General features: G+C 31.1%; 1 protein-coding gene across 1 annotated transcript; it reads right to left on the bottom strand.

Annotated features, from left to right (window-relative positions):
* Positions 1-1,736: 1,736 nt before the first annotated feature.
* LOC127255591 (sister chromatid cohesion protein PDS5 homolog C-like) lies at positions 1,737-12,844 on the bottom strand. The gene is made up of 7 exons (XM_051281202.1): positions 12,596-12,844; positions 11,742-11,945; positions 11,485-11,666; positions 5,115-5,241; positions 4,822-5,016; positions 3,532-3,630; positions 1,737-2,797 (listed from the first exon to the last, which is right to left on the bottom strand). Exons 1-7 carry the CDS (start codon positions 12,698-12,700, stop codon positions 1,784-1,786), a joined length of 1,926 nt encoding a protein of 641 aa, XP_051137159.1. The 5' UTR covers positions 12,701-12,844; the 3' UTR covers positions 1,737-1,783.
* Positions 12,845-17,024: the final 4,180 nt, after the last annotated feature.

Raw genomic sequence — 17,024 nt, forward strand, 5'->3', positions numbered from 1 at the left:
TTTGAATTTTTATTCTAAAATTTTATATTTCAAATTTATTGTCTATTAATGCTTTTAGTTCTTTTGTCTGTTCTTCTTCTTTACAACTATCTTTTCTCTTCCGGAGTTGGATGTCAGTTGTCATGCCATCACCACCACTGTGCTATTGGCAACTATGTTAGAGGCAAGTGAATTTTTATTTATTTATTTATTTTATATTAGAAAGTTTTATTTTTATTTTTAGAGATTGAAATTTAGTGTTTTAATAATATTATGTTTTGTTTCATATGAGATAAGTCAAAATGAAAAGTTGTTAATTGAAAAGTATTTGTAAATAAAATAAAATAAAATAAAAAAAGAAAGAAAGAAAAGTGTTGTGACACATTATATATTATAATAGGTGTCATTTAATAGTAGGGCTGCAAATTCGGGCTAGCCCGATTTTTTAATGCCGGCCTGACCCGATTTTAAACCTTGCTGGGCCAGCATGGCCCGATTGTTAATCGGGCCTGGAAAAGGTTGGTCGACCCGATTGCTTTCTTTGTTTTAAATTTTAAAAATTGTTTTGTTTATTTTTTTAGCTTTGTATATACAAGCTAAGATCTTTACCATCAAGCTATGTTGTTATTTTTGTTTTTATTTCAAAACTTAATATATATATATATCTATATATTTAAATATTAATTTTAAAAAACAGGTTGGGTCAAGCACAGTCCAGTTCATTAGCGTGCCGGACTAGGCACGAGTCAAAAATTTTAGAATCTATTTTTGGAGGCTCAACCACGATTTTTCGTGCCGTGCTCAAACCAAACTTTCGAACCATACTTATTTTGTCACCTTTATTTAATAGGCATAGTCATGTGTCTTAATAATTTAATGGCATGTAACTAGGATAATGACTCATATTTTATTAATTGTCTATTAAAGGTATTCGATCAAATGAGTACACATTGTTGAGCCCCAAAAGTAGCAAAGAAAGAGGTTGACTCAAGAAGCAAGTGATAGTATTAGCCAAAGAGAGGCGGGCGAACCATGGAAAAGGTCTGTGGGGATTATGAAAATCCATGAGATTTGCGGAAACTGAAAGAAAGATGCATGAATTATGATCATAAGCTTTGTAACACGTGATGCAATAATTAAAATACAAATGAGCTGTTAAGGGAGTTAAAAATTAACATAACGATGAATTAAATGATTTGGGAGGTTTCCGCCATGAGATAATCACAAGTTGTGACTTTTAATCATGATTATTTAAAAATGAAGTTACAATGGCTGTTATGAGAAGAGAATTTTACAAGGAAATTCAATGAAGTCGAGGGAAGAGGCTAAAGGGAAGCTATATAAGGAAGGGCTTGGATCATATGCTGACTTGTATTTCAAGTTAGCATATGGTGAAACAAATCATAACCTTTAATTTTGTATTAATGATATTAAAATTAAGATTATTATTAAAATTAAGAGTTAGGATTGAAATTCATCATCCTGAATTAATATTTTCAGCATGTGATCTATCTTGTATAAGGAATTGCTCATCGAAGAAGAAAGGGTCACCGACCAATTAAATCCATTCATTCTTATATTTTTATCTTTTATTTTTCAGTATATTTTACCTTTCCAGCACTTTACTTATTCCACATTTTATCTGCTTTCTTTAAACTTCAATGTTGCAAATGCAATACATATATGAAAGACACTAGTATGTATAAAAAATTATTCCAATATTCAACAAAAATGTTAAAAATATATAATTTCCCGAAATATATATTACTATCGTTGTTGGTATTGTAACTAATACACCTTTCAATTACTTTGCAAAATGTCCACTAATTTGGGATACCACATCCATGATGCTGTTCAACTGTGCTCGTAAATCATCCATTCCGGCTCCCAGGTGACTTATTCCAGTATGAACCTCACCTCGCAAGTCAGCGAGCCCATTTTGCAGAGTAGCAGCTTGAGCCTCCAGCTGATCAAGTCGTTGTAAGATCGCAGAACCTGAAGTTAAATCAATAGGACAGGAAGGTTGGGGGCCCGATTCCTCAAATGTCTGAGAAGGGCCGTCTTGCACTGCATCTTCCTCCAACTTCACTGCTTTAGATAGTATGGATTCTGGAACTTCAGGCCTCTGCCTTGGGCCAGTAGAGCAAACATTTTGATCACCAACAAAATGCTCCACTTGGATTTCAGGAACAAATAGCCTATCAGGACTGCGATGCCTGAGTCCTCTTCGTAAGTCCCAGTAGGTTATACGCGTATCCACTAAGGCACTCACGACTTCTGTCCACTTCATCCTGAATTGAATCATCTGTCGAGCATGCTTCTGAATCCTCCTCGCTGCACACCATCGCTTAAGCAGTTCAGTCAGCTTATGCAACCTCTCCTTACGAATTCTGGCCTTCTCTTTAAGTTTTTCCAATGCAGCTTTCTTGGCAGACAGAGCAGCCTCCTGTTCTTTCAAGGCTCGTTCTGCTGCGGCCAATTCTTCTTCCACATCCCAAGCAGTGGTCACAGCAGTAGTGGCAGGAGTGGTTTTCATAGGAGTAGATTGCCCAACAGTGGTTTCACAAATCTGCCTACTATTCCGCATCATCAAATGACCAGATGGATCCTCAGCAGCCACATCTGTTGCTTCAGACATACTTTTGGATTTCCGTGGCTCCTCAGTAGCCTGATATCTCTGCGAAGATGGTTTAGAGGGTACTACATCGACCAGATTATGTTGGGAGATAGGCTCTGGCTGACTTAGCTCAACTATAGCTTGCTCAGCTTCTCCAGCACCATTGAGAAACTTAGGTCTCGACTGTTGTCTTTCCAAAACCTATATTACAAGGACAGAGAATTAGTTACAAAAAAAAAAGGTTGGTTATGTACACAAAAAATAAGCAGGAGAGGTTTTTGAAGCAATTTGAAAGAGAATTTCTTTGAAAGGATTATAGTATATTTGCTTAGAGCAGTTAGGGTTAACTTCTAAGAACAATGGAAGCAAAAATTATAAACAAGTAAAAGTAGAAATAAAAAATAGAAGTAAATAAATAAATACAGAGATTTCCTACTTTTACTTCAGGTTAAAAGAAGCCAATCCAAACAAGTTTATGTAGAAATATTTAAAACAAAATTATTAAAAAATGGAAGCTAGAAGCCAACCTAAGGGCCTTGTTACAGCTATCCCCCGTAGCATATAATAATATCCGTTATAGATTTATGTTGCTTAATATGATGGTTCAAAATTTATTTAGTGACATAAAGAGCGACAACAATTCCGCATAGTATCTATTAGATGTTGCAAACAAGGCAACAGAGTATACAATAGAATGAACCAAGCAAGGGAGAGAGAAACAGTTAAAGGGAATAAATTGCTCAAAATGTTAAAAAAAAAAAAAATTCCAAAGTTGCACAAGAGAATTTCTATACCAATTTGATTGTCTCACTAAACATAAGAATTAAAAATAGATATTAATTTCTCATTAGAGAATACATTCTTAGATGCTGGTGAATGAAATCTACATTGCCAAATGAAAATCATGCACCAAAATATAAGCTAAAAAAACATACTTCGCTTGTGTCTGGAACTTGCTTTCTCTTGCTGTTCACTCTTCCGGTTTCTTCGAGGGTCCCTGAACCCCTTGCTGCATTTAAACTTTTCATAGTTTCCTATGTCATAAACAAAAAAAATAAATTAGATGAATGTAAATTTGCAATTACCTGCTATAACAACTAAGGTACACACATAATAAATTGAATTCTGAAATATTGTTCTGTGTTGTACTCTTGCAGAAGACATAGGACCATCTTTTGAACTCATCACAATGTCCAATGAGATATGCAACAAAACTAAAATGACAGAAATCCTAAACTAAAGTAATCTGGTAGAATAACTTCAAATACATGAATAATATTTTTGGTGGAAATTGAAATACATTTTTGCCTTTTATTCTTGGTAAAGATTCTAGTGAAGGCCTCCAAAGCTTGCTTTTTCCTGTATCTTATCTCAAGTATCTCCTGCTTTTTCTGTCTGATCAAGTGATTTTTTCACTTAATCACTTGCACCAAACATCATTAATACAGGATGAATCCTTATCACTCAAGGCACCACCATGTCAGCTTGCTTATTCTGTTATTTGCTACAGAAACATATTCTCCTTCAGATACATTATGAGCAGTATCAAGAGATACCCTCTCTCTGCTAATCAAATTCTTTATCTTCATATCCAAGCTAGCCTCAAAAATTTGGGTTGGATATGCTAAATTTACAGCCTGCTTATGTGCTTCTGATTTGAGTTCCAGCAAGCTTACAAAATGATGGAACCAGTCCATCCATTTACATAAAAATGGACCAGAAATCAATCAAGCCATGCTGAATAAGTGAATATTGTTGAATATTTTAAGTTATGGTTAATTGGCGACTATATATGGTAGTCCTGCGATAAATAATCCAAAACGCTTTTAAGGTTAACAACTTCTAGTTAGGCTCTACAATTTAAGTTAATCCACACTAATTATATAGTCAATGTGTGGTTGTAATAATCCCTTACATCATACCTTTATTTATGCCGGATATTTCCTTGGACAATTTACAGTCAGGAAAAACATGAGAACATCAACAGATTGTACTACAGACGACAAACTAGGAATTATTAACCATATAGCAATAAAATAACTTAGGAAGGATGTAAAGAAGTGTTTACATTAAGTTAATATTTATGTTGTAATCTATAGCTTACAGATCAATTGGTCAATTAGAGTAAACACATTCTTACTTTGGGTGATATCCGTATAACATGATTATTAATTTATCAGCTATCACACAGAGTAAACTTGCTGTAAATGTAAGAAGATTTTTACCAGCTGATGGATACCGTGCAGACTGTCATGCTTGTATAAACCAATATCCTCTCGACAAATAGAGGATACAACTTCATCAAAGTCACACACAAAAGCATCTAAAGATTTAATTGCTTGAGTCAAATAAGGTCGGATCTTGTCAGCTGTAATCTGAATAACTGTCACAGCCAATTTCTTTGCAGCTGGAAAAACGGCCTATAAGTACATTCTTTATCAGCAACAGTGCAACACATGGAACATGTGAAGGGATAGAAAATATTGGAGAAATGACTGGCAAAGACAGAAGAAAAAACCTTATTATTCTTTTTCAAAGTAACCAAAATTGGTCCGAGTAGATCTGAGGAGATATCTTCACTTTCTAATAGAACACGACTCATAATTGTCTCCATATATGAAAATATATCTTCGGTATGATAATCCCTGAAAGTAGCAGATGAAATAAATTCCCATCTCTGAAAACATCTCACAAGATAGAAAATCCAAAATACAAGAAAGAACAAAAGCACAAAAACTTCTCTGTATCTTGCTACCTTTAAGCGAGTGTTAATATATACATATCACATGAATAACAAAAATAAAAATAAAATTGATTTCATATATTTGATATGTTTGGCTGTGTTTTCTTAACAAATAGTTGTACTAGTATTTGGTTATATAACAATGAGAAGTACAATTATAGCTTTAGGATTATTAAATCCAATATGGTAAATGTGTGTAAGTTGGAACTAAAGGAAGTGATGACAAGATAATCACCAAAGTGTATTCCAGTTACCATTTAAACTTTAATCTCACTATGTGGACTTGTAAAGTTCCTGTAAGCTACATCAAAGAGAGTATAATGATTAACTTTCAGGATATAATAGGGTTTGTACTTGTGTACCGTGTGTGTTTTAAGTTTTTGAAATGTTGGGTTTTGTTGTTTTTTAGGGAAAATAGTTATTAGAAGTGATGTTTTGAATAGAAAATGGATATTAAAAGTGATGTTTTTTGTACGTTCATGTGTGTGTGTCATCTCGAATTGTAATGAAGTTGATTGTAAGATAATAGTTGAATTTGATATTTCATTTTTTTCGTCATTGGAAAAAAACAAATGTTGCATTTATTAGCAGTGTTAGAGGTAATAGTGTTTGGACTAAGCCTATTGGGCTTAATTTATGTACATGCCTATTTTGTACTGTTTGTAATTAATTGAAATTGATTCTCAATCAAAGACTTCCTTCATGGTATCAAAGCAATCGATTTTGTAGATCTACCATCCTAAGGATAGCGACAATTTTGCCTTTTATGCTTCCTATAGATTCCAAGAATGTCCTTGACGGTCTTTGTACTACTTGGGATAGAGGTCATTGTCCCTATTGTACTTTTCATAAAAGATGGGCGCTCACCAAGGAAAAATTTTGTAAGTTACATAGGCGCATAACTCAACCTAATGTAGTTTATATTGATCTTCCTACTGAAGACTGTTTTGCCCATTTCTCAGTTCCATCCGCTATCATGATCACTATATCTGAATATCCGCTATTTCTTTAGCACTCAACCTCTGAGCAATCTATTCCATTTTCTACCGGTATCATTCATTTTAGAAACTTTGTAGCTTCTATCTCAGAGTTCCCTTTCCAGCCTTCTCATACTTGACTCAGTTTTATCGGATTATAACTTTGGTAACCTTTTTTCTTTTTAATCCACCTCTCATCAATCTAATTTCTATCTTATATGTTCTTGCATGTCTATCTAACACTCCCTCCATCCCAAACATGGTACATTTGATTTCAACAAGAAAATAGGTTGGTAATATTAAATAGGATAGTTTGAGAATTATATGATGTGATAGGATAGAGAAGTGTATATTTATTTATTTATTTATTTGAGTGATGTGACGGGATAAAGTGTGGCATAGAGATTAAGCATAGTCAATTATTTCTTATTCTGGGTGTTTGAGACAGAGAGAGGATCAGAGGACTATTTATTATAAAGTAACTTACTTCGAATTTTTCTCACACGTGGTGTTGATTCTTTTAATATACAGAATTGTTAAACAAGTTGGATGATCGGCATAAGTTGTAAGTCATGTGAGCTTTACTACTTACTTTCAAACTCATTGTTTGTGTCTCTGCCACCACCACCCCTTTGGCCATCCCAACTTGTCTAAGTTGAAGTGTATGCCTTCCCAGTTGCCTTTGATCTCATCATTAGAGTGTAAATTGTATCAAATTGGTAAACATTGTTCCTTGTTTCCTAAGCAAGCCAATAGGATTATTTTAGCCCTTTCTTTGGTGAATGATGATATTTGGATCCTATTGTATTTTTTTATTATTTGGTCTTTAATATTGTCACATTTGAGGAAGATTTTCTCATTATACATGGCTTTATTAATGAAAAATCATTTAAGGTTGTTTTTCATTTATTCTCCATTCTGAGCAAAAATTAAAATTCAATTCGGTTTGTTGGTTAAAGTTCCAAACAATGACAATATTCTTGAATGGTTTTTCCCATATGACTCAAGACATGTCATCCTACGGCCTCATCGAACAATCCTTTTGTGCTTATACTCCTTAGAATAGGATTATTGAGCAGAAAAATTGGCGTCTCACTAATGGCCCGAACTCTCCTTGTACATCATAATATCACCTTGCACTTTTTGGCCAATATGGTGCTTATTGCATCCTATCTCATTAATCATATGCCATTTTTATGTCCTTCAAGGTAAGGTTCCTCACCCATGCTCATTTTTGTTGATCTCATGTTTCCATTACCTCCCGTCTTTAGGTGTATTTGTTTTGTCAACGATTACAAATATAGCATTTTGATAAACTATTTTTGCACGCTCAAGTGCATTTTCTTTGATATCCTCACATTCAAAAGTGGTACAAGTGCTACTACCCAACTCGTCGTCAATATTTTGTAGTTGTTGATGTCATTATTTTTAGTCATCTCTATAGTATTATGTTTCCTCTTCACCTCTTCCTAGTTACAATGTCATTCCCTTTCCATATACTTCCCTTTTTATTTCTTATCTAGAGTTTACTTCTGATCACGTTTACCATCATCACCTTCGTTCTTTCTCCATCCATTTCGATCCAATTCCTAAATTTGTTACAATATTTTTTCTAGCTCTCTAGAAAGGTATAGTTGAATTACGTTTGTCTCTATTTTTTTAATCGCTCCCCAAGACTCTCTTGCATCTAAGGTGAAGCCAAACAAGCTTACAGTTGCTTATGATTGGGTTTATACAACTAAGGTTAGCCTAAATTGCAAATGTAATAGTTTTATGGCCCAATGGTTGCCGAAGAAATTACATAGGCTTATGGTTAGGATTACATAAAAATATTTCCCCAGTGGGCATATCTTTTCATTTATTTGGAACATTGTAAGAAGATAACCAAAAAAAGTTGCTCTGGGTAGTTTGGTTTTGTGTAAGCTCCGTCGATCTTTGTATAGTTTTAAGTAATCTCATCAAACTTGGTTTGGACGATTTAGTGCTACTATACATTATTTTGGAATGATTAATTTTGAATCAAATCATTGTGTAGTTTATAAGACTACTAGTGTTAGGAGTTTTATCTTGTTCACATTTCTGATATTGTCATTATTGCAAGTAATTAGGATGTAAAAATACATAGACTCAAACAACATTATTGTAGCATCCAACCTAAGGGTTAAGGACAAATATATTTTGGGCATAGAGTTGTTTTATCAAAAGCATAGTTGTCAATCACGGATAGCGGTGTGTAGCGAACAATATCTAAAATGCTATAGCGAGATAGCGGATAGCGGTATGACGGCCATTTAAATATTTAAGAATATATATATAATTATTATATATACAAAATTATAACAAAAATACATAAAAAAAAAACCTATAAATTAATTTCATAATTATCGCCCAAACCAATAAAATGTCATAATATATATATATGATCATAACTATTAGATAGTTATAGAAACAAAAAAAAAAAAATTAGATCACTATTATGTAATAGAGATATGTCAAAGCTAATCGGATTCAAAATCTGATAAAAAATTTTATTCCTCATTTTCATCATCTTCACTGTTTAATTACTTTTGTCTATATATTTTTTTTCCTTTTCTTCATTCTCATCAATTTATTCAATTGCATGTTCGTCACCTTATATAATATCATTTCCCTTTTTAGAGCTAGAAGTACCTATAGCTTTCTGATGTATTGATGTTTGTATCTTAGTGTAGATAGCAGACCTATTAGCATTAACAACTCCCCTAGTTAAATTATCATATTGTCAAAAACTAACTTATCCTCCGAAATTATCAACTTCTTTAATTAACCACTCATTGGAATCATTCAAAACAATAAAACCAATCACATCATTGCTACCATAATGATCTAACAAATTTTGGTTATACTTGATAGAAATCAAATTTTTCAACTTTTGGCTTTCTAATTTGTTTCTTTTCTCGAAATGAATTTAAAAATTTAGTTAAGATTTAAGATAAATATTTTTTTTGTCTATATTATAATAAAAAAGTACATTTTATAAGTTAAAGTTATATTTCAATTATTAACATGTTAAAAAATAATAAAATAAGCTACAATAGTGGTATAGCTTAACATAGCGGAGTGCTGCTACAGGCTGCTACACCGCTATTGCGAAAACACGGAATTGCGGAGCGGCCGTAGCAGCAAAGTGCCTTTCCGCTACGCTACGCCGCTATAGCGCGCTATTGACAACTATGATCAAAACATGGTATTACTATTTTTCAATGAAATTTAACTTGGATATGTTAAAATAAACACACAAGATAGATTATAAACCTATTACTCGCCTATCGTTTTTAACTTTAAACTTAATCCATATCAAAATGAGGTTGGTCACTATTGAATATCAATGACTAGTTTGTACCTTGAATTATCTTATTGTCACTCGTCCTAACAATTTTTACGATGATAGCTTTGTAAAAGTCAATCTTCACTACCACTCATTGATATGTTTATTCACATTTTATGATATGTGAAAGAATCACCTAGTCATGGGCTATTATATATGAATCAATTTAATGTTCAAGTTGTTGGATATTCGGATATTGATTGTGCAGGATCTCGATTTGATAGACAGTCCAAATCCACATTTGGAAATTGCATTTTTGTTTGTGGCAATCTTGTATCATTGAAATGTAAAGATTAAAACATCGTAAATCAAGCATTGAAGACAAGTATCAAGCTACAGTTTTGCCACCTAGGTGTTTATTTGGATAAGTAGTCTTTCAATATCTCTAGGATTAAACTTTCTTGTTATAATAAAACTACAATTCATATTGCTTCTTATTCAGTATTTTGTGAACAAGCTAAACGTATAATGACTGATTGCTCACTTCATTTAAGAGATGTTATCTAGATGCATTAGTACTAAGTGTCTTCCCGTCATTAGTTTTGCAACATCTTCACCGAATCTCTTAGATGTTCTTATATCATGTATTTATGCGGCAAGCTTGGCGCATATGATGTATACGTTCTAGCTTAAAGGTAAGTGTTAGATAGTATTAGAATTAATAGTATGTTGGTTGAGCCCATTGGGCTTCATTAAGTATATATGCATATTTTATATTTATGCAATTGATTAAAATCGATTCCTAATCAAGGGCTTAATTACTATTTTTACATTTATCTTACAATGCTGGGTTGGAAAGTTTATATAACCACTTTACAGTGAGTAATCATCATACTTAGCTAAGTCCTTATCCCATCACTATGGATCACCATCATAAGTCTCTATTCTCCTAGATCAAGACCCACACTACCATATACTCAAATAAAACATGTCTTTTCTCTAACAGATTCCTTCCAATTCTCCAGCTCTTCACCTTTAATTATTTTTTAAATAATAAACATTTTTAAGAACAGTGCAAAGCATTTGAAAAGGATAAACAAGCAAAGTGTCTCATTTTAATCTCTATTGCTAAAAGAATGAATATGGCTATTAACATCAGCAGCAAACTATATTGAGTACAGAACTCGATACAAATTGCTTTCGATAGATAAATGCAATGTTACATACTACACTCTTTTTTTGTGGTTGCAACTTCAGGTTGTGTTATTTTGTGGGTTTTAACACAGGTTTTTACTATTCAGATTCTTCTTTCTCTCCAAAAAATATCAAATCAAAACGATTCATTTTTTTTTATATTATACTACAAATTTATTTAACATTCAAAACATCACATCAATATCTATTTATATCATATCAAATAACTATTCAAATTCAACTTTTTACTATTCATAAATCCAAACCCAAAACCCCACCAACAAACAAACACACCCTCAATGATTTTTTTCTTGGAACAAAAAAGCAGTAATTTGGTTCCTTTAAGAACTAATGAAATAGATAATAGTAGTTTTTTTAAACAAAAAAAAAAAAAAAAAAGATTTTTAAATGTAGTTTACTGCATTTATTTTGTCCCACTCATATAAAAGTATAATATGCACAAAATACATTTAATTTGTAGTTACTTCTGTTTATTCAAATCCAAGTAATATTAAAGAAATTTAAAAAGTAAATAAGCACACTTTCCTGGCAAATGACAAATGAAACATCCAAAGTTAACAACATAAATAAGCACTCACAGTCTCACTAGTAATCACATAGCGTAGAAATCATACCCAATGAAAGAACATATAACATTAAAGAATACGTAATGCCTTTAAGAAAATATTGAAACATTTCAATAATAATCTGATCAAATCCAAAATCCAACATGACGACCCACGATCTGACTTTGGCCATAATTTTAAGAATAGTGATCCTCTTCTTACGAGATCGGGTTGATGTATCCGACAAATGCTCAAAGGATGAAACAATCAATTGCATAACATCCTAAAACCGTAGAAAGTGTTAGGAGCCTATATCAAGAGAGGGATGGGAGAGGAGAGAGAAGGGTAAGATTTTCACCTTCAATTTATCATCGTCGTATGGAGCCTCCGGTGCAGTAATCCTGGTTATCTCACTTATACAAAGAGCAACACTTACTTTTACATCTCCATGAGAATGCTTTAGTAGCTTTTCTGCAGCCAGGGCATTTATCAGCCGGGAAAGAGCATCCCGCATGGTTTTGGCAGGCGACTGCTCCACTTTTGATAAAAGTACCTCGATTTGCTTCATAAAAACATGTCAATGTTTAGAAAAAATGAACACCGGGAAACTAGCAATGATATAAAAAAGTTTACACAATAACAGATAAATGAAGAAGAAAACTGCATAATGTATGAATAACAGAAGTCAAGCAAGGTCACCAAGTACCTCAGCCTATTCCAAAAGTTTCGGGTTTGTTCACCAAGCTAACACAATTCCCAATTAATATTAATAAAATAATAAAAGATATACCCGCATAATATAAATAATATATACACTTTATTCTCTAACAAAGATCAACAATTCAATACAAAAACAGTATTTTTTATATTATCGACACAATTCCTACTATAACACCAAACAAACACAACCTTCCCCTTTTTCTCATTTTCCAAATCTTAGCATTAGGTAATCAGCGACGAACTGCTTTTCAATCAAAATTTCAACATTCTTATCATAAAAAAGCACCGTATTCGATTCCAGATCAAAATTCAAGTACAAAACATCCCATCACCATATTGGGCTCCTAAACCCTAAACCCTAAATCCTCGAATAGGAATATCGAGTCACCCTATGTACCCAATTCCGGTCGATCGGAAATTCTACCTCCTCTCCCTCCCCTCGATATTTATACATACACAAATATAAGATTGTTGAGGTTGTGGAGAACTTACACCCAGAAGGGTCAAGAGTTCGACGGTGGAGGGGGGAGGCTGAATGAGAATGCAGCCAGCCGCAGCCAGCCTTTCTTCCAGTAATTTGCCGGGACGCGGCGGCATGGTTAGCCTGATAAACTATTTTTGTTGTTGAAACTTCGACGCACACTATCGGAATCAAGAGCAAGCTGACGCCGATTAATCTAGGAATGAAAAGCCCTAGCTAGCTAGTATCCACAGGCACAGAATCCAGAGGAAACAGCAGAAATGGGGGGGACACAAATAAATTTCATTTCCCGCCTCTATTGCAGTATTCATACGTTAATATCTAGGACGTGTTTGTTTGCCATCTACGTGGGCCTGTTTATTTTATTATTATTTAGACATATTTGATCCATAGTTTTATTTATTTTATTTTTCTAGTTTTTTAGGAGCCGTTCTTCAATTTGTATAAAGGATGAAAAAGACTTTTGTCCATAGTCCAATATTAAAAGAAACCCATTATATGTTGTGTTTGTTTGGGTTTTTGGATTTTGAGTTGGGATTTAAATAGTAAAAATTTCGAATTTGAATAGTTGCATGATGTGATATAAATAGGTGTTGATTCGATGTTTTGCATGTAAAATTGATTTGTTCATTCAATTTTTTCTCCCCAAAAACATCAAATCAAAAATCTATTTTTTATTTTTTATATTATACTAAAAATCAATTTTACATTCAAAATATCAAATCAACACCTATTTATATCACATCATACAACTATTCAAATTCAAAATTTTTACTATTTAAATCTCAACTCAAAATCCAAATCCCCAAACAAACACACCCTTTAATTACTTACTGATTATACTTTATTTAAATTTTTATATTTACAGCAAGACAGGAGGGAGTATTTATTACTTATTATTATAAAGCACATCATTTTTTTAAAATATTAATATTAATCAATATATTATCAATTTTTAAGGCCATTAATTATTACAGATTGAGCTAATCAAACCATGGTACAAACTAATTAAGATGTTGTCACGTTGTTAAAATTTGTAAGTAAATTTTTGTCGCTTTCAATCATACTATGTAGAAATATACATATTAATTGAAATATGTTAAAATTTAATATTTTGATTCCAATATTTGATATTTCAAATTTATTTTTGATCAATTATTACTTTCAATTTTTTCGTTTATTTTTCTTCTTTATTATTATCTCCGGCAGAATTATGCCGTTGTCTGCCGCTCCCGGAGTTAGGCGCCATCCGCCATGCGGTCGCCACCATAGGCAAAAGGCGCCACCACTGCCCTGTTCTTAGGAATGTGAACGGGGCGGGTTCGGGACGGGTTCTGCAGGCCTCGAGACCCGCCCAGCTAGAAAATATTAGGCTCCGAGATCCGTCCCGCCCCGTTTCCATCCGGCCCCAAGATCCGCCCCGTCCCGCGACTAATTGAATTTTATATTTAAAATTATTTAAATAAATAAATAATATATTTTTATTATATAAATGTACATATATATTAGTTATAATAATTTTAAAAAATATCCGGGTTTGGATCCGAGTCCGGGTTGGGTCGGATTTTTAGTATCCGTAACCCGCCCCGAACCCGGTCGAATTTAAAATTTTAAATCCACAACTCGTTCCGAAACATATTATTTAGACCCGAACCCGCCCCATTAAGAGCGGGTCCGAGGCTAACATGTCTCATTTGACATCCCTACATGTTCTAGACCTGGATGAGTTTTTTTTTTTTTTTTTTCTATATTTTTAGAAATGATAAGGTTTTATTTTTATTTTTAAAAGTCCGAAATTGAGTATTCTTTTCATTTCAATCTAAAGTATTATTTCTAATTATTTTGTCTGTTTAATTCAAAATCATTTTTTTCATAGTGTAATAAGAGTAATTATACACATTAATGCCAAAATACCTGTAATTTTTATTTAAATTACAAATATATTTTTACACAAATATTTTTGATATTATTTTTTTCTTACCTGAGTAATATTGTTATAGTTTTAAAATAAAATTTAATATATATAATTAAAATAAATTGAAATATGTGTTTAAATATTTTAAATATTATATCTCAATGAAATATATATAATATGAATATCATTTTATAGAAAATAAATTTTAAATCATACAAACAAGTAAAAAGGATTTATTTATTTATTTATTTATAATTAAAATAAACTAATTTTATTTTTATTTTTTTTTTAAAAAAAGTGCTAAATATTGATATTTATATTTGTTTATTGACGAGAGTGATATAAAAAATGGATTTTGAATAAGTCTCGTACATATAATGTTATATGTTATGATATTAATTAAATTGATTTATATTTATTATTTATGTTTAAATTTAATAAATTTTACCAAAAATAAAAATATCTCAATTCAAGTGCAACATATAAAAAAAAATTAAAAAAAAAATGAGACCATTGAAATAGAAAAAAGCCCGAATTTTATTTCAAATGAGCTACAGGCAATATGATAAATTACTCCCTCCGTTCCACATAATTTGTCTTTATTTTATATTTTTGTCCGTCTCACATAATTTGTCCATTCTTTTTTTGAAAATATAATTATACACTTTAATCTCATTTTAAATTTTAAATTTTATAATTTTTTAATCTTAATTAAACTATTTAATTATTTTAATCTTAATCCAAAATTATTTTTATTATATGATAATTATTGTTATTAATACACTTCTTAATTACTTACTAATCATACTTTACCTAAATTCTCGTATATACAGTAATAGGTCCATAATACATGGGATTGAGGGATGAAATAGGTGGTGTTCTTTGTTTTTGTAGAAACTTGGAAATTATATTTTTTTAAGAGATTTAAAATTGGGTTAATTTTCTTAAAATCCTTTTACTCCTAAATTATTTTCTTTGTAAACCCCTATTAATATAATTTTTTTTAGCTTCCTATTTATTTCATATAACTCCTTATGAGTAATTATTACACATTTTTACCCATAAAAATTCATATTTTACCTTCTAATAATTTTATATTTATATTTTTACAGTCCAGTGCAATCCAAAATTCTTATGTAAATAATCTTTAATCTTAAACATTTTCTTCTATAGAACAATGATGTGGATTATATATTACTTTCTTCGTCATGCAAATCTGTACTCATTTGATTGGGCACGTATTTTATTAAAAGTGAGTAATAATTATTAATTTTTTCTTTTATAGTAAAAAATAGTATAAAAATGAAATGATTTTTTACTTAAAAAAAATGAAAATATTTTTCGATGACAACTCAAAAAGAAAAGTGAGTATAAATTTAAATGACGGAGGGAGTATTATTATTATTATTATTATTATTCATAGTAGAACAACATCTTCAATGAATATTACAAGAACAATATTTGTATATTTAACTTCACCATTCTTAGTCGAATTTTGATAACAAGTTATAGATTCATAAATTTTAAACATCTTGTAACTATGAACACTTATACTGCATATTTTAGATCAAATCAATTAATATTTTTTATAAAAGAGAATAATATTTTTTAAAGAATAATTTTTACTTTTCAGCTTATATACTTTTTTAGAAATGTAATAATTCAAGTATTTGAAATACTTGTTCATTATTATAATTATACTCTCTCCGTCCCATTCTTAGATATTCATTTGCTTTTTGTACGTAGTTTTAAAAATATTAATATTATATTATGATGTAGTAGGAATAAAGTAGAAATGACTAAAATAACCTTATTAGCATGTGTGATATAAATGTAATGACATTTGTGTAATATATTGTAAGTTGTAAGGGTATTTGTTATGTTAGGTAGATAGTACAGTTACTAAAAAAATGAATGAATACTTTGTTATGGGACGGACTAAAATAGAAAAACTGATACTTTGTTATGGGACGGAGAGAGTACTATATTTAATTGAGAACAATATTTTTTTCATAAATATTTTATATTATGATGTAAGACTACTAAGGCTTTGTTTCTTTGGCCGCGAGTCCAAACTCACTATATTGTTATTGTCAAAGCCTAATTAAGCGTCAAACTATCACCCTATAAGACAAAATCTGAAGCTTACATAAATAGGTTTTGACTTTTTTTTAAAATAGATAAATACACTTTGGTCTACTCACTCATGCGGCAGTAGAACTAATTAATGATTTCACACAGTTATAAGCTATAATTAAATAAAATATATATAATATGTACGTCATTTTTTAGAGAATAAAATTTTATAAAATACAAATAAATTAAAATATTTATTTGTAATTAATATAAATTAATACTTAAATCACACTATTATTAATTATATAAATATAATTTAATACACTTTACATCATTACATTATTACCTATCAAATCAACATCTATTAAAACCCCTAAAACCAAAACAAAATCTATTAACCCAAAGTGCGTATTTTCCCAAAACTATAAAAAAATTCAAATTCAACTCAA

Source organism: Andrographis paniculata, unplaced genomic scaffold (assembly GCF_009805555.1).
Source record: "Andrographis paniculata isolate CXL003 unplaced genomic scaffold, ASM980555v1 Contig54END, whole genome shotgun sequence".
In the NCBI taxonomy this organism is placed as follows: domain Eukaryota; kingdom Viridiplantae; phylum Streptophyta; class Magnoliopsida; order Lamiales; family Acanthaceae; genus Andrographis; species Andrographis paniculata.

Excerpts from the sequence above, each read along its gene's own strand:
- LOC127255591 (XM_051281202.1), bottom strand. The coding sequence starts at position 12,700 with ATGCCGCCGCGTCCCGGCAAATTACTGGAAGAAAGGCTGGCTGCGGCT. Across the intron at positions 5,017-5,114 it reads CTTTGAAAAAGAATAATAAG|GCCGTTTTTCCAGCTGCAAA; the intron begins GTTTTTTCTTCT and ends ATGTACTTATAG. Across the intron at positions 2,798-3,531 it reads AAGTTCCAGACACAAGCGAA|GTTTTGGAAAGACAACAGTC; the intron begins GTATGTTTTTTT and ends CTTGTAATATAG.